This window comes from Bubalus bubalis, chromosome 16, assembly GCF_019923935.1.
Source record: "Bubalus bubalis isolate 160015118507 breed Murrah chromosome 16, NDDB_SH_1, whole genome shotgun sequence".
Taxonomy (NCBI): domain Eukaryota; kingdom Metazoa; phylum Chordata; class Mammalia; order Artiodactyla; family Bovidae; genus Bubalus; species Bubalus bubalis.
Genome location: NC_059172.1, coordinates 29700820 through 29724499, shown reverse-complemented (window position 1 = coordinate 29724499; position 23680 = coordinate 29700820). Strand labels below are relative to the sequence as shown.

The 23680-nt window shown below is 52.5% G+C and overlaps 1 protein-coding gene across 1 annotated transcript in view; it reads left to right on the top strand.

The window, feature by feature from the left end:
* DGAT2 (diacylglycerol O-acyltransferase 2) overlaps nt 1-22307 on the top strand; it is a 33321-nt gene extending 11014 nt beyond the window's left edge. The window contains exons 2-8 of the mRNA XM_006045187.3: nt 3377-3505; nt 10405-10512; nt 10884-10954; nt 17061-17265; nt 17836-18010; nt 18812-19014; nt 20962-22307. Of these exons, the coding sequence (XP_006045249.1) occupies nt 3377-3505; nt 10405-10512; nt 10884-10954; nt 17061-17265; nt 17836-18010; nt 18812-19014; nt 20962-21116 (1046 nt within the window). The 3' untranslated portion in view covers nt 21117-22307. The remainder of the gene's footprint in view (nt 1-3376; nt 3506-10404; nt 10513-10883; nt 10955-17060; nt 17266-17835; nt 18011-18811; nt 19015-20961) is intronic.
* The last annotated feature ends 1373 nt before the right edge of the window (nt 22308-23680 follow it).

The following is a 23680-nucleotide window of genomic DNA, read 5'->3' as shown; positions in this document are numbered from 1 at the left end:
GTGGAGGATGGGGGCCTGAGGAATAGTCAGAGCAGAGATCTGCTCTTTCTTTTGCTCAGCAAACTTTGCTGAGTGTTGACTCTCGGCCAGACTCTGAGAGGCCGCTGGGTGGATCAGACTCAGGCCCTTGGGCAGCTCCTAATGTGATGAGAGTGGGTTTGTAATCAGCAGCTGGTACAAGGTGAGGGGCTGTGGGAGCCTAAAAGGAAGATTCCCTTCCTCTCTTATTTCTCTCTTTTGCTGGCCTCTCCCACCTTCATCTGCTGACAGGTTCTCTCCAAGATCAGTGGGGGCTGGTGAGATGGCCCCAGACAGTTCCACACTTGCATGGGCCTTACAGTCAATAATCCCAAAGAAGGAAAGTCCACCTCTCTGAAGGCTTACCTATTTGGGTTTTGAAGGACAAGCTGCTTTATCTCATTGTCAGGGGGTCATCAGGTGGACAAGGCAAGCAGCAGCTTTCTAGGCAATGGAGCAATGACTGGATACTCCTTAAATCCATAGGGGCTTCCACTGGGCCTATGGTTCAGCATCACGGACAGGCCAGCTCCTGGGGCTGGGTTCTGTGGTCAACCAGTCGGGATGGTCTGGCCAAGAGGCAGCTGAGTAGTCTTGGGCCTGAGGGACACAGAGTGGCCTCCCCGCTCCCCAGGCAGCCCCACATTGTGCCGCCCAAGGAACACCAGCCCCTCCTCAGTGGACTTTGCATTTCCTACTTGGTTGCAGAGCGGGCTGCGGGCAGGAGTTGGGATGGGGCAAGGAGGATAGACTGAGGAAGCTGGAACAAGCCTGGCTCTGGGGCTATGGGAAGCCTTCAGGCCTCTTTTCTATGTGGATAATCTGCTGAACAAGACATTTTGCATTTCCTGCACCCTGACTTGATATCTAATTGCAAGAGACCTGAAATAGCAGATGGATTTGGATTAGGAAACAAGAATTTTTCAGTTGTTTCAGTGGGGGATATGTCACCAACATGGACTTACTGTGTGCACCCCCACCCCCAAAGCAGGAGAGCTCCATGTTGTGAGTGCAGCCAGTTGGTTGGCCCTGACCCAACAGCAGAGGCTAGACAGCGAGTCCTTTCCTCAAGCACTCTTCACAGTCCTGTTCACAGTAGGAAGTGGTCAAATGAGATTATGTCTGATGCCCTTCCTTCCATCACCCTTTTTCTCCAGCCCAGTAGAAAGTGGAGGCCCCCAGCTCCTCCTTGCACACTCCCCACCCCAAACTTACCCTACCTGAGACTTTGGACTGAGCAGATCTCAGATCAGGAAATCCAGGCTGGGGCCCTGCATTTCTAAACAGCTCCCAGAGTGGACTCTGAGTAGGGAGGTGCTGGAGAACATTCTATCCTCTCTGCAGCCAAGGTGCCTTGCCTGCTCCAGACCAAGGGCAAAGGACTCACTTGCCATGACCCCTGCTTGCCTTCACTCCACACAGCCAGGAGGGAGAGCCAGCAACTAGGGGTCCCTTGGACAGCGGGTTCAGGCCTGTGCTTGGCCTCACTTCCCTCCCTCCTGTACTCACCCAGGACTCTCTCCTCACTTCTGAGCACAGACCACCCTTGGACTTGCTGTGTCCCATGGGTAGAGCCCTTTGTATTTGGCATCTGCTGTGCCCTGAATCTAGGTCCCAGCCCTGGCTGGGTAGCCCTGGTCAACTCAGTGCTCCTCTCCTCAGCCTCCCCAGAGGTCCAGATGGACTATACCAGAGGACCCCAGAGGGCTCTCAGGCTCCAGGATGGGGTGTTGAGAAAGGGTGGAGGTGGAAAGGGCTGTGATGGTGGATATATATGTTGAGAGCAGAGGAACGTCATGTGCCAGACCTCTGGAGTTCCTATGTGGACCAGCCTCTTCATTTGCTTTGGTGAGTTCACACACCACCACCTCCACCCTGGGTATGGCTGCTCCTGAGTACCCAGTATGTGCCGTGTCTTGGATGTGGCAGTACACCGTTGAGGTCGTGCCTGCGTAGTGAGTGGAACCAGGGTTTGCACTGGGATCTGACTCTTCTGCCATACCCCTGGCTTCCCCCTCTCTCTGCTCCATGAGACCAGGGGAGGGGAACAGGACTGAGGAGTCTGCCTTGAGTCCTGGTGGTTATCTCTGTGCCTCCTAAAAGTCAAAATGATTGTTAACTTCCAGCAGATGAGTGCCATGTCCCTTTCTAAACCCCACTGTGAGTTTTGTTGCTCTGCAGATTTTAAAGAAATACAAAGGCTTGCACTTAAACCCCTAAGCCCCTCTCCCTCCCACTTCTGCTGTAGGCCAGGGTGAAAGGTCATGAGACCCTCCAGGACAAGGTTGTGGCTCAGTGAGGAGCCTTGCAGAGTGGGTCGTGTGAGGGAATTTGACCAGCACAGTCAGTGAAGAGGTGTTGAGTGAAGGGCATGCAGTTGGGGCTCAGCACGTGTGGGGTTTGAAGGGGAACAGTTGTCTGGCCCAGCTTCCAGAAAGAGAGGGGCTGTGTCAGGAACCTCGGCCGTGCTCCTCCTGAGCGCTGCCTCTCCTGTAGTCACCAGGCTTTCTGGTGCCTCTGTCCATCAGCCACTGGAATCTAAGACATCATCCTGGGGGCACAGCCACAGAACCATTTAACTGAGCACGTCTTGTCTGAACTTATAGGCTTGGCACTTGCTTGGTAGCAAACATAATTGCAGCTCTCAGTGTCCCAGGCTGCCCAAAACTCAGTGGCCGCTGGATCCTCTAGGGAAGCAGAGGTTCCTGCCCCGTTCCTCTCTGAGCCCTGGGCTTTGGGTGCTGAGGTGAAGCTCAAAGTGTGAATTCCCCTGAAGGTGGTATTGATGGTGTTGGGCTAGGGCAAGAGGGCTCAGCTCCTTGGGAGAGGGTATTAGTCCTGGAGATAAAGGGGTGGGGGTGGGTCAAGGATTGGGGGTGCTCAAAGTACACTTGAAGGAAAAAAAAACATTACAAACTGGATGTTGGCCCTCTGTCCCTGGCCTCACAGACCCAGATAGCAAAGGTTAAATATTTGTACTAGATCCAGATAAAGGAAAAGATAGGGGTTTGACTGGGGTAGAGGTGAGGAATGAGAATTGGAAACTATGGCAAGCCTCCCCCTCTCCTCTTTGGATACCCTATTTGGTCTCCAAAATGACCCTTTGTGGTGGGGGCGGACATCATTCCCACTGGGTATATATAGAAACTGGGGCAGAGGGAAGTGCAGCATGTGAGCAGCCCAGAATTACAAAACTGTGGTGTGACAGGGCCGGGATGTGAGCCCAGGTCGGTCTGATTCTTCGGCCTGTGCCCCTCTCATGTCTAGGAAGGCGTCTGTGGGGAGGTGGGCTGCTGTGGGGTACTCTGCAGCTACAGGGAAGGCGGACAGGCTGACATCTGTCTTCTGTCTGCCACAGGCACTGGCTCCAGCATCCTCTCCGCCCTCCAGGACCTGTTTTCTGTCACTTGGCTCAATAGGTCCAAGGTAGAGAAGCAGCTCCAAGTCATCTCGGTGCTACAATGGGTCCTGTCTTTCCTCGTGCTGGGTAAGCTGGGACTCAGAGGGTCAGGGCAGGTGGGGATGTTAGAGAGCTGAGGGGTCCTTTTTGGTCCCCTATCAAGTGTTGTACCCCAGGCAGGCTTGGGGACTCAGATTCAGTGGGAGGTGGTGGTATGGTTCCCATTTCACAGATAGAAAGCCCAAGTCTCAGAGAAGGTGAGTAACTTGTCCAAAGTCACACAGATTTGAGTCCAGGTCTACAGGACCGCCCCCGCCCCCCCCTCCCCGACCCAAGCATGTGCTGTTCCCACATGCCACCCTGCCTCCCAACAGACATTTTCCTACAGGCACGTTGCATTGTCTTAGGCTGGTCTGGTCCTGGGATTAGTCCCAACTCGACTACACATAAGCTCTGTGACTTTACACAGGTTCCTTGAACCCCTTAAAAATCAGTTTACTCACTTTGGATATGAGGAAAAGGCTGCCACACAGGCCACACAGGGCCTGGGCCAGTGGGGGTGGTCCCCAACCTACGGGAGCTGCTACTGGGACACACCCTCCAAGCTCCCCTGGCCCCAGCCTCACCCACCCGCAGTTGAACACCGCCCCCAGCTGCTTCCGCAGCCTGCTCAAAGCTTCTCCTTTCCTCTCTTGACACTTCCCACGTTAGTGTTTGAGTTGCTTCTTCTGCAAGTCTGGGTTGGTGCCCCTGTCTCCTGGGTTGCCATCCAGACCAGGGTCAGGGCACCATGGGTCGTCCAGGAGGAGGAAGGGCCCCTGCCTGAGCCAGGCCCTGCTCCCCCAGCAGTCTCTCCTCTTCCCCAGGGCCAGGTGTCCCTTCCCCAACATGTCAGGGCAGATACACCAGCTGCTGAGCCTCACCGAGTACATTCCAGTGCCCGAATGAGTCCCTCTGGGTGGCCCACTCTTCAGGGTTGTTCAGGCCTATGGGGATTATCAGGAGTTACCATGTCAGTGCTGAGCCGTCCTCCCAGGAGGCTTGGGGCCTCTGAGACCACATTTCCAGGGCAGCAGCTGCCCCTCCCTCCCTTGGCAGGGCAGAGTGATGGAATGGGGGTGCTAGTTATTGAGCCCCTTCAGTGGATGTGAGCTCAATCCCTGGGTCAGTAAGATCCCTTGGAGAAGGAAATAGCAACCCACTCCAGTATTCTTGCCTGAAAAATCCCATGGACAGAGGAGACTGGTGGGCTACAGTGTAAGGGGTTGCAAAGAGTCAGACATGGCTGAGCGTGCGCACATTCACACACACGTGCATGCACACACATACACACACACAGTGGACTAGGCTTTCCACTTCATAGGTGAGAAAATGGAGATTCATAGAGGCTCAGTGACACTCAGAGATGGTGAAGCTCATTAAGTGGCAGAGTTAAAAATTAAACAGGAGCCTGGAGTGCTCACCAGGGAGCCCGAAATTGGCGTGCCTGGTCTGAAATGGCCAGTCTTCACGTAGGGCCCAAGAGTGGGCTTTGGGGGCCTATGAGCCCCTAAGACTAGATAGAAAATTCCATGTGAGACTATGTTCACATTTTTCTGGATGAAGGGCAGTTGCTATCCTCAGATTTTTACAGAGGCACATGGACCGCTATCTCCTGGAGTTTGCTCAAAGTCATGTCCATTGAGCCGCTGATGCTATCGCGTCCTCTGCTGCCCTCTTCTCTTTTTGCCTTCAGTCTTTCCCAGCATCAGGTCTTTTCCAATGAGTCAGCTCTTTGAATCAGGTGAATCTAAAAGTATTGGAGCTTCAGTGTCAGTCCTTCGAATGACTATTCAGAGCTGATTTCCTTTAGGATTGACTGGTGTGATCTCCTTGCAGTCCAAGAGACCCTCAAGAGAGTCTTCTCCAGCACCACAATTCAGAAGCATCAGTTCTTCAGCACTCAGCCTTTTTTATGGTCCAAGTCTCCCATCCGTATGTGACTACTGGAAAAAGCATAGGTTAGATAGCATCACCGATTCAATGGGCATGAATCTGAGCAAACTCCAAGAGATAGTGGAGGACAGAGGAACCTGGTGTGCTACAGTCCATAGGGTCACAGAGTCAGACCCGACTTAGCGACTGAACAACAGCAATGGGCCTTAACAAGATAAAGGAACAGTGGTCTAGGGAACAGAGCAGATTAAACTGGCTCCCTCAGGGCTCAAACTTCCAACTTTGCCTGCCTGGCCAATTTTTTAGAATCCTGGAGTAGAGAGCACCCCTCTGTTTTCAGATAAGAATCAGGCACCCAGTGAGGGCAGAGCCTTGTCCAGAATCACATAAGAAGGAAGTGACAGGACCAGTGCAAGACCGCATGGACTCCAGCCTCCAGGCCCCTGCCCAGTCTGCTGTACCAGCTCCCTTCCCCCTCATCTGCACCCAGAAGCCACCACTGTCCTATTATCTTAGTGGGTCAGAGCTTGGCTGATGAGATGCTGAGCGGCTTGTAGAACCCCAGACTCCTGTAGCGTGTGGCAGGGACTGCCCCGAGCTTGATTGATCAAGTCTAACCACAGCCCGGAAACCGGCCCAGCATCTTCCTGAAATCCTTGTGTAGGTGGGAGCCAAGCCTGCATGGACGGGCAGGTCTGCTGAGCTGCTGCTAATTACTGCCCTGAGCAGCCCCAGGCACTCCCTCCCACTGCCACCCACATCTGCTGGCAGAGGCTTGCCTGGCATTGCAAAGGATGCTGTGGCCCTGTCAGCCTCCCTCTGGAACAATGGAGTGACTCTGTGTCACCGTTCCTGTGCCACGGGTCCCCCTGGTATTCTGGTTAAGGCTCTAAACCTTATTCATTCCGAGTTTTTATTTATTTATTTTAATCCCAGTTTTATTTATTTATTTATTTTTTTACTGTACAACATTGTATTGGTTTTGCCATACATTGACATGAATCCGCCATGGGTGTACATGTGTTCCCCATCCTGAGCCCACCTCCCACCTCCCTCCCCATCCCATCCCTCTGGGTCATTCCAGTGCACCAGTCCCGAGCACCCTGTATCATGCATCAAACCTGGACTGGCGATTCATTTCACATATGATAATTTACATGTTTCAATGCCATTCTCCCAAATCATCACACCCTCGCCCTCTCCCACAGAGTCCAAAAGACTGTTCTATACATCTGTGTCTCTTTTGCTGTCTTGCATACAGGGTTATCATTACCATCTTTCTAAATTCCATATATATGCGTTAGTATACTGATTGGTGTTTTTCTTCCTGGTTTACTTCACTCTGTATAATAGGCTCCAGTTTCATCCACCTCATTTGAATGAATCAATTAGAACTGATACAAATGCATTCTTTTTAATGGCTGAATAATACTCCATTGTGTACATGTACCACAGCTTTCTTATCCATTCATCTGCTGATGGACATCTAGGTTGCTTCCATGTCCTGGCTATTATAAACAGTGCTGCGATGAACATTGGGGTACATGTGTCTCTTTCAATTCTGGTTTCCTTAGTGTGTATGCCCAGCAGTGGGATTGCTGGGTCATATGGCAGTTCTCTTTCCAGTTTTTTAAGGAGTCTCCACACTGTTCTCCATAGTGGCCGTACTAGTTTGCATTCCCACCAACAGTGTAAGAGGGTTCCCTTTTCTCCACACCCTCTCCAGCATTTATTGCTTGTAGACTTTTGGATCACAGTCATTCTGACTGGCGTGAAATGGTACCTCATTGTGGTTTTGATTTGCATTTCTCTGATAATGAGTGATGTTGAGCATCTTTTCATGTGTTTGTTAGTCATCTGTGTGTCTTCTTTGGAGAAATGTGTTTAGTTCTTTGGCCCACTTTTTGATTGGGTCGTTTATTTCCGAGTTTTTAAATGCATAATACAAAACACATTGGATTTCAAAGGAAGCCAATGGTATTAAAATATAAACACACACGTATTAAATCAGATTCCACATATAGTGACACATTATTTTTTGTTACTATGTTAAATAAAAAGATCTAGCAGCAGCCATGAAGACTGCTAAGACTACTGCAGTCTGGTACATTCATAAATTAAGGAAGCGTTGCATTTCTATAAGAGATGAAGGAGCATTAACATGTTATTTTTTCCCCCCATCCAAGTCCATGGATCTCCAGATTGGACACTTAACTGTGTAGAAGTCTTCTTCCCACATTATCTCATGTAATCTTCCCAACACCCTGTTGGAAATGGAGATTCAAGGATGGGCCATGGCCAGTGAGCCAGCAGGGCCCCAGCTTCATGTAAGAGCGTGTCCATGCTCTTCATGGGCCTGACTGCTGCCTCCCTGCATTGGGCAGCCATAGGCTGCCCGCTCATGGGCTTTGAGGAGCAGGTCTGAATCACGAGCTTGACTGTGTTCTATGGAAGGGGTGATTGTAAAGGTGGGTCCTGAACCTTCTGCATGTGGAGCCAAAAATTGTTTACATCTCCTGGACCCGAGGGGACTGGGTGGGGGGTGGGGTGGGGTTCCTGCTGCAGTCCCTTGCCCTACAAGAATGGACCAGGGAGCCCCCTGTTAGAGGACTGGGCTTAGTCTCTGAGAAAGGCAAACTTATGTGATGGATTTCTCTCATTTTTGCTCAATAAACCTTTCCTGTGGTGGTTGCTCAGAGAAGGCAATGGCACCCCACTCCAGTACTCTTGCCTGGAAAATCCCATGGACGGAGGAGCCTGGTGGGCTGCAGTCCATGGGGTCGCTAAGAGTCGAATACGACTGAGCGATTTCACTTTCACTTTTCACTTTCATGCATTGGAGAAGGAAATGGCAACCCACTCCAGTGTTCTTGCCTGGAGAATCCCAGGGATGGGGGAGCCTGGTGGGCTGCCGTCTGTGGGGTCGCACAGAGTCGGACACGACTGAAGCGACTTAGCAGCAGCAGCAGGGGTGGCTGCTGGGGCTGGAGAAGTTTGTCTGACCTGGTTCCGGCTCCCAGGGAGCCCAGGAACTGAAGGGCCTTCTGACGGAAGGAGTCTGCTGCGGGAGGCAGATACCAGTGCAACAGCTGTGGACACACGGGGCTTAGAGGGAGCAGGGCCCCCAGCTGAGAAAGTCCCGAACTAGAATGCAGTCTCCGGACTCTCCATCTGTTCTCTTTTCCTCCTCCCAGGCTGCCTCAGCACCAGAGTAAGGACAGTGGACAGGGATTCCCAGCTTCCCAGAGAGCCCAGACATTTAGGCAGTGCAGCCTGGGGCTCCACCCACTCTGGTCCTGGTGCCCCTCAACAGAGTTAGGGCTTTGACAGCAGCTAGGTTTCCAGGCTGCTCAGATCTTAACCTGAACCTCACAACCCTGCCCAGGCCCACCTGGAGCATCTATCTAGCCTCTGAAGGCACTTGGATACCCTGTGGAGTCTAGGGGGCTTGTGATCCTTTTTCCAGGCCTAAGAAAGGGAACCAGGGGCAAACCACTCAACAAGGTGAGTGACTGTGTAAGTGGCCCTAACTTAAACATTGCCATTCACCAAGCTGCCTCAAGTACTTCACAGCTGGCCTTTAACAAGGTTTTGTTGGCTCCAGGTACTTAGAGACTCATCTTCCCCATCTATGATGTCACACTCCTAAGGTGGTCCTGAAAACCCGGACACCTGGCCACTCTGTGTTTACTACCGGTCCCAAGATAGTTGTACCATTTTAGCTCCCTTGGCAAGAGGCTAGCTCAGGAGCTTAGAACAGGACTGGGTTGCAGATGACAAGGGATTACCATTTTCCTGCCCTTTGGCTCGTGGAGTGTGTGTCTGGCCCTCCCCTGTCCCTCGAGAAACTGAAGGGGACTGAGCATGGTGGGAAGAAGAGAGCATGGGATCTAAGACCTGGCAGCCCGGGAGTGCCTGTGATCAGTGCGGCGCCCAACAGAGAGAGACCTGCAACCGGGGTTGGCTTCCCTTCCAGCAGTGGAGGGGATGCTGGCCAGAGACCATCCTTCTCCCAAGCATGAGTACCTGATGCCCCTGGCCTTGTGCTAAGTGACAGGGGGCAAAGATGTGCCCCACCCCCAATGTAGAGAATTCAGAGGTGAAAGATCCATGTAGGAGGATGGCATGATGTTGGAGATGAGGTCTGAGCTTTGCTTCGACGCCTTGGTAAAAATCGGAAAGATAGAAGCCCTGACGAGGGCTTTCTGTGCCAGGTTATTCAGTCTTATGGCCAGTAGGCCCAGAATAAAGGGACCCCTAGAAGCTGGCCCCAGCAGTCTTCAAGTGTGCTGCTGGGGGTTTTGAGAGAGAGGCTGATGGGCTCTGGGCTTTGGTCGGGGACTGCCTGGTGCTCAGTTATGTGGGAAGGGGGCCAGCCCGCCTACTGGGGCGGGAATCCCACTCTCTTGGGTCCCTCCAGTGGCAGTCTGGGCCTTCTAGTTTGGGGTAAATTCCTAAAGCCTGGTACAGATTTTGGACTTAACAGTCAGGCTTGAGTTTGAATCCTGGCTCTGCCTGTATCCCAGCAGGTGACCTAGGACTAGTTCCCTCCCCCTAGAGCCTCAGTGTTCTTATCTCTAAAATGGGGTAAAAGTCACCCTGCCTCACACTCAAGACAGTGATTCAGCCCAAGTCCTGAGATACAGAGGCTCTTGGCAGGTCCCTCCCCTCATCCACAGTCACTCTGGTGGGCACTCAGGTGAGGAGAACACGCAAGGAGGGGCAGAAAGGACAGCTGTAAGGCTCTGAGTTAATGTCCATCACCTATGGTGCTGCTGCCCAGACAGCATGGAGCCCACTTGCCTCTTGATGCTAGGACAGCCCATCAGAATCTAGAAGATGAGGCTCATGTCCCCGTGAGCCTGCCCCTCTCAGGAGCATCTTCACCCACTCCCCACCCCGCCCTCCCCATGGCCCTCTGCCCAGGGCCCCAGCTGTGCCTAGCTTAGGGCCACAGTAACGCTCAGTCGCCTAGTGACCCTGTGTCCAGCGGGTACTGAAGCCCGTGTCGGGAGCACAGGCCTGACCCGGGACCATCTGCCTTCCCCCAGGAGTGGCCTGCAGCGTCATCCTCATGTACACATTCTGCACCGATTGCTGGCTCATTGCCGTGCTCTACTTCACCTGGCTGGTGTTTGACTGGAACACACCCAAGAAAGGTAGGAGCACAGGTCACCCTGCCTGACCCCCTCACCCTCGGGACACTCCCTCCTGCACAAGCTGAAGTTCCTCGTCGTGGGTACTGCCCCTTCCTTAGTTATCACCTACTACGTGAATAGTGTTGGGCTAAGCCTGGGCATGGTTCTGAAGGCAGGGGAGTCTCTAAGGTCACCATCATGCTTCTTTCCGGAGCTCACACTCAGTGCCGGGTGTCCATAACGTGAGGGAATGAACATGGAAAGGGGTTTGGAGGGGGAGGATGCTGCCCAGGGTGCTGGTCACCTAGCTCAGGGGTCCACACTGGTTCTGCATGAACATCACCCTCCCCCACTCCTACTCCTTCTCAACACTGTGTTCTGTTCCCTGGAAGGTGGCAGGAGGTCACAGTGGGTCCGAAACTGGGCTGTGTGGCGCTACTTTCGAGACTACTTTCCCATTCAGGTAAAAACTTGCGGGTGTTATCTTGGGAGGGTGGGAATGGATGGGAAATCTGAAGTCAAGCCTTAACTTACCCATCCACAGCGATCATGTGTGCAGGGTTGAACTAGGTGACATCTCCCACTATGAGCATCTGTCGATATTCTACCCTACTTTATGCAGGATTTGAGGCAACTTAAGATACATACATGTAATTGTGTACCAGGTAAGAAGAAAAATCAAGACTTTGAGGAAAACATACTAGTAATTCATCCATAAGTGTCAACAGAGTTGCAGTGATTGAACTTCATGGTCACCTCTGAGCCTCCTGGCAGCCAAGGCAAAAAGGGAAGCATGCTAGTTATTGATCCTCATTTTCAGAAAGAAAGAAGCTTCTTTGTTCCTTGGGTAAACAAGACTTCTAGCATTTGGATCTAAAAGCTGTTTCAGATACTGAGACCCTGGATGATGTAAGGAGCAGGAATAATAGTAGACACTATGGCCATTGCTTGTCTGCTTTCAGTGAATATTAAAGTCATAACTTAAAATGATAGTGACTGGGAATTCCCTGGTGGTCCAGTGGTTAGGACTCAGCACTTTTACTGTTATGCCCCAGTTTATTCCCTGGTCAAGGAATTAACATCCTGCAAACTGCATGATGGAGCCAAAAAATATAAAAAAGGAAGTGATTTATCAAGAGCAATACTAAGGTAGTCCAAGTTTATCTGGTCTGAACCAAGATTAGCAATAGGTGTGAGGGGCTTTCTTTCCTTCTGAAGATCTTACAGAAATTTCACCTCTCTCCGCCAGTCGTGGGTGGGTCACCAGGGGTCCTGGTCATGGGAATAAGGGGCCAGAAAATTTGGTGTGCAGTGAATGAAGAGTGAGAGCCTCACTGCTGAAGTGCTTGGGAAAGGCTTCTGAAGGTGCTGCTCCTTGAACCCCATCCTGAAGAGAAGCAGCACTGAAGGGGCATGGAAAATCATGAGAACACAGCGCCTGAGCTTGAGCAAGAAGCCTGGGATGGGGAGGATGGGGAGAAGGTGGAGGGGGAGGGAGGACTTCTATTCACCGGGAGCCTTCTCAGGGGCAGCGCCTTCCCCAAGGAGTCTCCTTTAACTCTTGCTGCACCCTGTATGGTGGGTATTCATTTTATCCCGTTTTTACAGAAGAGGAAACTGAAGGTCAGAGAGCAGCACAGCTGAATGAGGCTAACAGGGAACTGAGCCAAGACTCCAGCTGTTGTCTTGGTTCAAGTCTGGACACTTCCCACCACAGCACACTACCCCCCTATGCAGCAGAGCTCCGAGAGATACGCTTGGACAAATCCTCGCGCTTCCCTCAGGCTTGGAGGAGAGAGGCAGGAGAAGCAGCCCAGTCTGACCCTGGGTGAAGCTGAGGTGCTGTCTCCCGCAGACAGCCAGTTTAGACTAAGTTCATCTCTGGGTATCCTTCCTCCTGCGCCACTGGCTGCTCCCACACTGGTCTTCTGAGCATCTATCTCCTCGGGCCAAAGTCAAGGTCCTGACAAGATAAAAAGTGGCTTGGTCTGGCTTTCAGTGCCATTCTTTCAGGCCCCCTGCCGGTGGTCTGCAAGCCAGGTTGGTAGGGCCGGGGCATCTAGGCCCTGGTGCACGTGGGTGATGCTGGTGGATGGTGGAGAACTCTGGCAGAATCCTGAAGGCTTTCCCTGCAGGGGAAAGACCTGTCTAGGCAGCTCGCCCGGCACCCCAGCCCTGGCACAGCCCAGGTGCTGAGGTAACCCGGCAGAAATCAGTGGGGTCTGAAGAATGGAGAAAGCGTGTGTGAATGTGGGAGTGTGCATGACACAGGGTGGTGTGTGTTTGCTGTTGTGAGTCAGCGATTGAGGCATCCTGGCCTGCTGCCTGGGGGAGGTGGCCAGGTAACCCTGCATTTTTCTGCTGCACTCAGTATTGTAGGGGTGGCACGCCGGGCTGGCTCCCTCTGCCCATCCCAGCCTGGGCCCAGTTTCCACAGGACCTTTGGGGTCAGGGTCCCTGCTCCTCCCTTTTCTGGACCCTGTCTCTCTGGCCGCAAGGAAACCAAGGCTGTTGTTGCTAGGAGGATGTTGCCTCATAGGACCCAACCCTCTCATTTTGAAGGTGAGGAAACTGAGTCCCAAAGAGGGACAAGGACTGGTCCAAGTTGCGCAGTGACTCCGTGCCGGGGCTAGTATTAGAATCCGGGCCCCACGCTCTTTCCCACTGAATTCCTACTGCCTCTTCCTCTGGGAGAGATGCAGTCCAGGTGTGCCCCGCTGGGTTGAGCCTCACTTCACGGGGCTCCCTCCCTCTGCTCTGCTGCTGGAGATCCGGGTTGAGGTCCTGTCCTGTGCCTGTCCTCTGGCCTCTCTGTTAGTACACTGTAGTCCCTGTGCACTGCTGGGCTCTGCTGGGCATGGGGATGCAGAAGAGTGTGCCTGGTCCCTGCCCTCGTCCTTCTAATGGATCCTGCTGGACTTTGTCACTTTCTGCACATGGGACTATGAGCATGCTTTCTCAAGCCCACTAAGCCTCATTATCCTTATCTGTAAAATGGAGCTGTTCACATGCTAGAAAAGTGGTAAATTATGGTTCATTGTGAGGGATTATGGACTCTTTCTCTCTTCTGGGGCTCTTTCTTTGGGGGCCCCAGAGTAGCCTGCCCCCCAGGAAACCTCTTCAAGGCTGATAGCTCCCTCCATCCAGAACAGGATGACCTGATGACTGTTGGTCAGAGCTGGGACAGACAGGTACCCTTTCCCACTGATCTCTACCCTCCCTGAAGAACCAAAACAAAACCCATGTCCCTTGTCTCACCTCTGTTCCAAGAAGTCTGCTGGGGGTTGGCTCCACATGGCCCAGGCGAGCTGGCCCTGGGAGGGGCCCTAGGTCATGCCAGAACCAAAGCCAGGCTGAGCCTCATCCTGGCTCACGCCTGATGAGTCTCACGCCTCATCCTGGGCTCTGCCCTTGCCTGGTGGTGGTCTTGGCAGAGTCCCTGACCCTCGAGACCTCAGGCTCCTCTTCTGTGCAGGGAGGTTTGGCCTTTGTGAACTGATGTCAGGATTGGTGGAGTCGTATATGACCCTTCTGTTCCACACCCTTTTCCTGGCCTCTTGCCAGTGGTTGGGGAATGCTCTCTAACTGTGCCCACCCACCTATACCTCCCCACACCCTTGTCGGTGAAGGTTTTTGCCACCAGAGCTGCTCAGCTGGCCCAAAAAGCATCCTTTCTCCCAGCAGAGGTGGGGCTTATGTGTTCACTGCCAGCCACCAGGACCACTGGCTACCTGGAAGAGGAGTGGGCAGTGCCTGGTGATGGGCAGGGTCTTTGGAGAAGAGACTAAGAAAGACTCTCTGAGCTTACAGTCACTTATCTGTCCATCTGCCTGATTTCACAGATGGACCTACTGAGGCCCAGAGAGGAGGAACTGTCCCAAGGTGCGAGGCTAGTATAGAAACCAAGGCAGTGTCTGCCTCAGGGCCCGTGTTCTCATTCCTTCGTTCCTCTGACCCAGTGCCCCGCTATGTGAGCTTAGGCGAGTCTCTGCTCCTCTCTGGTTCTGAGTTTCCTCCTCTATAAGGTGCCAGGCTGGGACAAAGCTATCTGACCACTGTGCCTGCCGTGGAGAGACAGGGTGTGAGGGGTGACTTGCAGGCTTGTGTCGGCCGGCAGGCCTGGCCTGGCCAGCGCCTGGGGCTGAGACTTTGCCATTGGAAACAATCAGAAGACACGAGATCAGGTACATCAACAGAGCCTTCATCAGCACTGCCTTTCCTCCTCCCCTCCGAGAGGACACTGTCCACGCAAGGGGAGGAGTGTGGCACGAAGTCAGATCAAAGCCATATCAGATGCCTGCACTTTTCTGGGTGCTGCACCGGGGACAAAGAACCTGCACTCTGCCGCAGGACACCTCATTTAACCAGATAGAGGCTTGGGGTGCAGGGAGGAAATGATTTAAGGGACCAGCTAAGGTTCCGCCAAGTGGCCCATCTGTAACTCAGGACCAGGGAAAGCACAGCTGGGTGGCCAAGTCTAGAGGTAGGGAAGAATCTGCTGTGACCTCCCCGGGAAGCAGCAACTCCTTTCTCTGGGCCTCAGTCTACCTCACAATCAAAGAAATGGCCCAGATCAGGGCTCTTCCAGCCCACGCCGTCCAGCAGGTTCCTGGGCCTGGCCCTCAGCTCAGGAGCAGGTTTCCATCGCAGTACTGGCTGCCTCCGCTCTCACCTCCATGCCTTCCTCCTCTGTGGAGACTGGCATGAGGTGCTTTTTCATTCTGGCTTTCCCGAAAGCTAAAGTGGTGGGCGCAGCTGCTCTCAGGGGCAAAACCCCAGAACCACTGCTTTGTGGAGCTCATGTCAAGCTGCATCCCCACCAGGCGTGGATGCAGCTGCTGCTACTCCCCTTTTATGTGGTGGGCAGCTGGAGATCACTTGGGGTTTTGAGCAGTTTTAATCTGCTCAACAAAGGCAACAAAGGAGGAAAGAGTACGAGTGTCCCGAGCATCCGGGCACACAGCACAGGGGTTCTGGCTCACGCTGACATGTCCTGGTAGTTGCAGAGCTGGGAGGTGTGCCAGCTACCTTCACTCCCATCCCCTTCTGGCCTCCATTGCCTGCAGGTTCAGATTTCAGTTTCCTGGAGACCAGTCACCAGCACCCCACCCCCTCAAGTTGAGCACGAGGTCCTTCCCTAGGCCAGGCAGTTTCCAAATCCAGAGTCATAGAAGCGCTGGCCCTTGCTCTTCTGCTGGTAGTGGGGGACTGTGCTTCCAGTTGGCCCCAGCGCAGGGCAGGGGGAGCCTTGAGGCCCTGCTGGTAGGAATGTTACCAGCAGCCTGTCTCCAGAGGCAGGGCAGCCCACCAGACCAAAGTGGTCCTACTCTCTGACCCAGGAGCTGCATTTCTAGAAGTTTGTCTTAAGAATGCAAACAGACATGAAGACAAAAATAAGATATCTATGGAAGCATTATTTCTGAGGGAAACTTGAGAAGCTTTTCAAAGCTTTTTATCAGTTTAGGCTTGATAACAATCCTATTCATGTAGCATAGCTGTGAGAAGACATGTTACTGAGGGATTCTGATAAGAAAAAAATAGCTTTGACATGCTTGGGAGGTAGTTATATAAAAGTCATACCAACCATATGACCTCAGTTTGGGGATTTTTAAAAAAGAATGTGTATTTGAGTAGAAAAAAAACTGAACACGTCAGAGTGGTTTATCTGGAGGAAAGTATGACAGGTTTTTTATTTTCTTCTGACTTTCCTGTATTTTTTAAATTGTCTTATTATTCAGTATTTTTCTAGTTGGGAAAAAAGTGATGTTTTCTCAGCAGAATGCCTATCCTCTCCATCCCGCTCAGCACCTTCCACCCCCTTGGTGTTCCCTGTAGTGCTGGGTGGGTGCCTCTTGGTGCTCAGGGATTAGGGCAACTTTGCACCACCCACCCCACTGTCCAGGCCGCCAGCCCCAGGGCAGGGGGTGGGCCCGAGGAAGCCAATCACCCTTGAGACCATCCCAGGACAGCTTTGTGGATAGCACCTCAGGTCAGCCACCCCAGCTGCACAGCTGACCTCCCCACCCCCACTGTGGCTGGCACCAGGGCTGTGACTTGTCCTTGTCCTTCCTGCATTGGAGCCTGACCTGAGTTTGGCTGCCTGGGAGGAAGTTTCTATTCAGGCCAGATGCTCTGTCCCTTCTCTGGCCAAAGTTAGGGACTTGGACTTTACCCCGATGGGAGCTGGACATCCCTGTTTATCTGAGAGTGACAGAGATTTCACTGGGCTTTTAGAGCAGTCACTCTGGCTGTGGTGAGGGGGCTGGGCCCAGAGGGAGGGAATGCAGGAGGCTGGCAGAGTACAATTAGAGGACTTGGTGTGTTTGGCTGGAAAAACGGGAAATGAAGAAGTGTCTTACTCCTTTCCCAGGGACTCGAAGTCCAATGGTGACTTTCAAGTTCCCAGCACTGAGGCCCAGTGATGAGAGTCTGAGGTCTAGGGGGAACCACTCCAGTCCTTCAGACCCAGACTCCGGGGGGCAGGGCACGCCCAGTGCTTCCCTCACCTCTGGGTGTTCCCCGGTACCCCTTCCTGGCCAGTTTGCTCTGACCCAAGGTCTTCCCTGCAGCTGGTGAAGACACACAACTTACTGACCAGCAGGAACTACATCTTTGGGTACCATCCCCATGGCATCATGGGCCTGGGTGCCTTCTGCAACTTCAGCACAGAGGCCACAGAAGTAAGCAAGAAGTTCCCCGGCATAAGGCCCTACCTGGCCACGCTGGCCGGCAACTTCCGGATGCCAGTGCTGCGGGAGTACCTGATGTCTGGAGGTGAGAATCCACCTCTGAGTGCCCCTGTCTGAGCCTCTCCATTGGCCAGGAAGCCAATCCACTGTGCTCTAGTGCCTGGTCCTGTGAGATGTGGCCAGCCACCGCCTGGTGTGCAAGGGCTGAGCGAGAGAACTGTTCATATGATCTTCTGGATTCAACTAGCATAACGTCATCCCTAGGAAACCTTCTCTGACCCCTTTTTCTGGGTATCCCCAGGCCCTGTGCTGCCCTTTGCACAATCTGATCATTGTCCATGACTCTCATGTTCTATCCACCTTGATCCCCACCAGCCTGACTTACTGGGGTTCCCTGGCACCTGGCACCACTCAGCAGAGTTAGGACCTCAGGGAATGTTTGCCAAATGAATGCATTCCCTAAACAACCCTGTGTCATCCCCATTTTACAGATAAGTAAGCTGAGGCTGAGAAAATAGAATGACTTACCTGGGGCTGTTCTTCTGAGTGGCTGGGCTCTGGGTCTGGGAACCAAATCCAGGGCTCCGTCTCTATTTGACCACGTGCAGAAGGTAGGAAGTCCGTCCCTAACTGTGTGTGCCCCTCCACTCCCCAGGCATCTGCCCAGTGAACCGGGACACCATAGACTACTTGCTTTCAAAGAATGGGAGTGGCAATGCCATCATCATCGTGGTGGGGGGCGCGGCTGAATCCCTGAGCTCCATGCCCGGCAAGAATGCAGTCACCCTGCGCAATCGCAAGGGCTTTGTGAAACTGGCCCTGCGCCATGGGTGAGTGCGTCTCAGAACACGTGTATACACACACATGCCCACACCCCAGCCACAGCTCTGCTCAGCCCAGGTCAGCAGCTCCTTGGCTCCTGGAAGCAGGACCCAGATTCTAGGAAGGCAGAGAAGGGAGTTAACCATCCGTGGAGAAGGGGATGTTGGAGACCAGAGGTTCAGGCCAAGGGCGGCTGGGTGGACAAAAATGCAACCTGAGTCTCCTGGGCCCCGGCAGGTGGGGTGAGAGGCCCGTCAGGCCCAGAGGCAGCACTGTGTGCCCTATGCCAAAGCCTGTCACACAGCTAGGAGAGTGAAAGGCCAGGAAGGAGAATGGTATGTGGCTGGAAATATCAAGGAAGGCTTCTTGGAGCAGTAACCCTGAGCACAGGCAGAGAGGAGCAGGGCAGCTTGGGTTTCTGTGACCTTTTCTAGAAAACCAGAGGCGCATTCTGTGTAGCCACCTGTTCAGCACATTTCATTAGAGCACATTTACTTCTACCGCCCTGTTGGATCCTGCAGAATTCTGCAGGAATGCCATCCCCATTTTCCATTTCAGAAAATCGAGTGAGGCTAAGGGGCCTGGTCAGGGCCACGTTGTAAAACCCTGACATGATCCCCACCGGCCAACAGGGGCAGGGGGCCTGTCCTCATTTGGCCCTGAGGGGACATGTGGTTTGGGGTCCCCCGGGTGACTCTTGTACAGCCCTGAGGGAGGGCAGTTTGGCTGGTGTCTGGGGCCTCTGAGGCTGCCAGGAGGGACAGAAGCCAGTGATTGGGCCAAGACAGACCCTGGCCTCTCTCTTCCAGAGCCGACCTGGTTCCCACCTACTCCTTTGGGGAGAATGAGGTGTACAAGCAGGTGATCTTTGAGGAGGGCTCCTGGGGCCGGTGGGTGCAGAAGAAGTTCCAGAAATACATTGGCTTTGCCCCATGCATCTTCCATGGTCGAGGCCTCTTCTCCTCTGACACCTGGGGGCTGGTGCCCTACTCCAAGCCCATCACCACTGTCGGTAAGCTCCCCTAAACTCGGGTGCCACAGCTAATTTAGTGACAGAGTTAGGATTCAAATCCAGGCCCCTGGCTCTGATGTCTGTGCTCTAAACCATGAGGACGTGGACCTGTTTGGGTGCTGATAGTAGTGATGGGTGTGGGTGGGAGATGGGGCATAGTTCCATTACCATGAACCAAGCTGTCTGGATGAGAAAGCAGGACTCAGCAGTTCTGTGTTTGCAGATCATGAGTCTATCAGGGAAGACCCCCTTTACAGTAAAGACCGACAGGGCGTGTGAGATGGATGTGCTCTGGAGGGTCCTAGTGGATCTCAGGGAGGAGTGACTCTTACACTCTTGGCCGAATAGGAATTATCCAGAAAAAAAGAAGAGAAAGAGGCTTTTTGTCAGAAACAATAGCCTAAATGAAGTTCTCACAGCAGGATCGCATAGATTTTTGAGGAACAGAAGGAAGTCAATATGATTGGAGCAGAAGTCTATGAGAAGTGGAGCAAAAAACTGGCTCCACCTCACCCCCAGCCATGCTGTGTTGCTTTTATATGAGACAATTTAGAGGATTCCAAGGAATTATCTATTGTAGGAGTGTGTGTGTGTCTGTTAATGGTTCACAATCCAGAACTCACACAAGAGCATGGAGGCCACAAGCCATGGACTTCAGGGGCCAAAGCTCACATAAATACTTTGAGTTGTTATCAGGGCCAGAAGTTTTGCTTTGTCCTTTTTTCAAAGAGATCAACTTCCTGCATTTTAAATCCCATGACCCAGACTCACCCTTGACTCTTGTTATACACCATACCAGGTCTGATGTCTGTGAGACAGCAGGAACATTTCCATGTACAGGGTGGCTGGAGAAGGATAGGGTCTGGTGCCCAGGGTGAAGGAGTTTGCTCTTCACCTTAAGAATGGAAAACTGCTTGAGGGTTTGGGGGAAGGGAGATTCAGATTTGCATTTTAACGTTATCCTTCAGTTCAGTTCAGTCGCTCAGTCATGTCCGACTCTGCGTGATCCTTGGGACTCCTGAATAGAAAAGGAGTTATAAAAGGCCTGTTTGCTCAGTCGTGTCTGTCTCTGTGACCCCATGGACTGTAGCCAACCAGGCTCGTCTGTCCATGGAATTTTCCAGGCAAGAATACTGGAGTGGGTTGCCATTTCCTTCTCCAGGGAATCTTCCCGACCCAGGGATCAAACCCACGTCTCTTGCGTCTCCTGCATTGGCAGGCACATTCTTTACCGGCTGAGCCACCAGGGAAGCCCTAGAAAAAAGAGTTAGAAGGGACAAAAATGGAATACACAAGACCAGTCCAGAGTCTTTTGTAGTAGCAGTTGGCTTGGACAGAGGGAATAGCAGCAGAGATGGAAGAGAAGTGCATGAACTTGGAAGAAATTTCAGAAATAGCATTGATAGGACTTCAGGATGAGCTGGGTACAGAGAGGAAGCAGGAGGATGACAAAAAATAAAATTACGCATGGATTTGTGAAAGTGGTCCCTTTCTCCTGCCCTTAGCACAGTTCTCATAGCATATCGCATTATTGCACAGAATCCTCAGCAAAGCCCTGTAAGGAAGGGTCCCCCTGTGATCAGTGAGGAAACTAAGGCTCAGAGAGGCAGTGACGTGCCCAGAGCAGGCAAAAGCAAAGCCATTCCTGGATCCCACACCTCTCATGGGAGCTCCCAACTAAGTACTGCGAGCAGTGAGCGCAGCTGGACTTGATCCCACCTGCTGCTTAGTGGCTAGGTGGCCTTGGGCAGGTCCCTTCCCATCACCCTGGGCCCCAGTCTTCTTATCTTTGAAAGGGACAACCTGAAATGGAGCACTTCCAGCACAGTTCCTGGCACGTGGCTGGCTCATAGCACAAGGTCACCGCCAAGAGCATCATGGTGAATGCCCAGGGAGGGTGGGCCAAATGGCACTGACTAACCAGAGGCCTCTGCCCCCTCCCTGCAGTGGGTGAGCCCATTACCATCCCCAAGCTGGAGCACCCGAGGCAGCAGGACATCGATCTGTACCACGCCATGTACATGGAAGCCCTGGTGAAGCTCTTCGACCAGCATAAGACCAAGTTTGGCCTCCCGGAGACCGAGGTCCTGGAGGTGAACTGAGCCTGTCTGCAGGGGCCAGCTTCTGGGAGGAACCATCTGCAAATCGTTTTCTACCAAGTTCTCAAGTGCTTTTTGTTCTGTAAATTTGGAAGCGTCATGGGTGTCTGTGGGTTATTTAAAAGAAATTATAATAATTTTGTTAAACCATTACAATGTTAGGTCTTTTTTAAGAAGGAGAAAGGGAATATTTCAAGCTCTCTCAGTTCCAGTTTGTCCTGTTCCAGGTGGGGGCTGCCACATCTGGGCCTTTATGGTTTCACAACCCCTCTTCTCTCCTTCCCCAAATTACAGAGAAAATTCAGTCCTGGTTAACTGGGGAAGAAGGACAGTCATTAGTGACTCAGGCCAGTTAGATTATTTGCCCTTTGGCCCTGAGGGATGAGGGGCAGAAGCCTCCTCTCATACAAACATTTCTATGCCCAGCTACCCAATGCTTGACTGCAGGACTAAACCCTCTTGCCAAGGAAAGACTCAGAGGAAACAGGTGTTCCCATGTTGAAGAGTGCAGGGATAAGCACCTGGAATATTCCAGCTTGATTCTCCTTTCTGCCACCCCCCATGGCCCCAGTCTCTGAAATCTGAGCCTGGACTGGCCTCCAAAGAGAGGATCAGGGTGGCAATGTTCCTGTGCTGGAGAATGGAGCTGTCCAGATGAACCATCTCTTGGGTTATCAAGCCCCATCACGTTCTGGTTGGAGTGACTGGTTTTCCTCAGGGGGCTGATGACATGGACCCAGCACAGACCCTGCCTTGGCCTGCCAGTGGCCTCGCTTGTTTAACCCACATCCTCAGCAGTGGATGTGAGGAAGGGGTCCCCTTTCCTGTTTACAGAGGGGCCTGAGCAGTAGACTGGTACCAGAACAGAAGTTCCCCGAACCCAAACCTCATATATTTGTGCCTTTTCTGAGAGAGGGGGCCAGGGGGGCAACTAGTCCTCTGTGTACTCTGCTTTCTCTTGATGAGATCATTATACCATGTCAGACTTTCGTATATTCCTAAATGAATAAATGAAAACAAGTGTCCTCTATGAGTTATTGTTAGGGCCACATCAGCATCTTGCTGCTGATGATTGGGGAGACCACTGCCCCAGCTGGGCTGCCTGCTAAGCCCTCTCCCATTTTCTCCTTCAGCCCACATGGCCCTTTGTATATTAGTTATCAATTGCTGTGTAATAAATTACTCCAAAACTTGGTGGCTGCGAACAACATTGTCTACAGTTTCTAAGGGTCAGTAGTCAAGGTACAGCCTAACTGGGTCTGCTTCAGGGTCTCATACAAGGCTGCAGTCATCCCAAGGCTCAGCCTGGGGAGGATCCACTTCCAAGGTCATTCTTTTGACGGCTGGTGGGATTCACTTCTCACTGGCTTTGACCGGAGGCCACTCCCAGTTCCTTGCCACATGGGCCTTTTGATAGAGTAGCTCACAACATGGCAGCTGGCTGCATCAGAGAGAGTAAGCAAGAAGAACCAGAGTGCAAACAGAAACATCAGTTCAGTTCAGTTCAGTTCAGTCGCTCAGTCATGTCTGACTCTGAAACCCCATGGACTGCAGCACACCAGGTTTTCCTGTCCATCACCAACTGCCAGAGCTTACTCAAACTCATGTCTATTGCGTCGGTGATGCCATCCAACCATCTCATCCTCTGTCATCTCCTTCTCCTCCCACCTTCAATCTTTCCCAGCATCAGGGTCTTTTCCAATGAGTCGGTTCTTCACATTAGGTGGCCAAAGTATTAGAGTTTCAGCTTCAGCATCATAGAAACCATAGTCTTCTATAATCTAATCTAAGCAGTGACAACCTATCACTTTTGCCATATTCTTCTTTAGATGGAAGTCACTATGTCCAGCTCGTACTCGTGAGGATTACACAACACAGAGAACACCACGGGGCAGGGCTCACTGGAGCCCCCTTCACAGCTGCCTTCCTCCCCTGGGAAAGGCTATTCTCCTGCCGTAAGGTCCTGGAATAGCTGAGCTATGAAGGTCCATATGGATCACTCAACCATGCTCCTTGCTTCTGGCCTTGTTATACCACAACTAAGGCCTGGCCCCCTGGCATCTAGTGATTTCATGCCACACCTGGATCTCACAAGATGCTGGCTCTCTGTTCTAATTCCATTCAGTTCAATGAGTACCAGATACTTTGGAATCTTTCCCACTTGAGCTAAGGGAACTTCCCGTTTTCCACTGCCTAACGCCTGTCCTGGGGCTTCCTGGATGGCGCTAATAAAGAACCTGCCTGTCAATGCAGGAGACGTGGATTCGATCCCTGGGTCTGGAAGGTCCCCTGGAGGAGGGACTGGCAGCCCACTCCAGTATCCTTGCCTGGAGAATCCCAGGCACAAAGGAGCCTGGCAGTTTAGGGTCCATAGGGTTGCACAGAGTCTGACACGACTGAAGCGACTTGGCATGCACGCATGCAATGCCTGTCCCAACCATTTACCTCAGGGACCATTTCTCTTTGCCAGAAGCTGTGAGCTTGGAGCAGAAACAAATGCTGGAAGCAGCTAAGGACACTCAGAGTGGTCAGAGCTGTGACAGAAAGGCCCCTAGTCCAACCCTGGT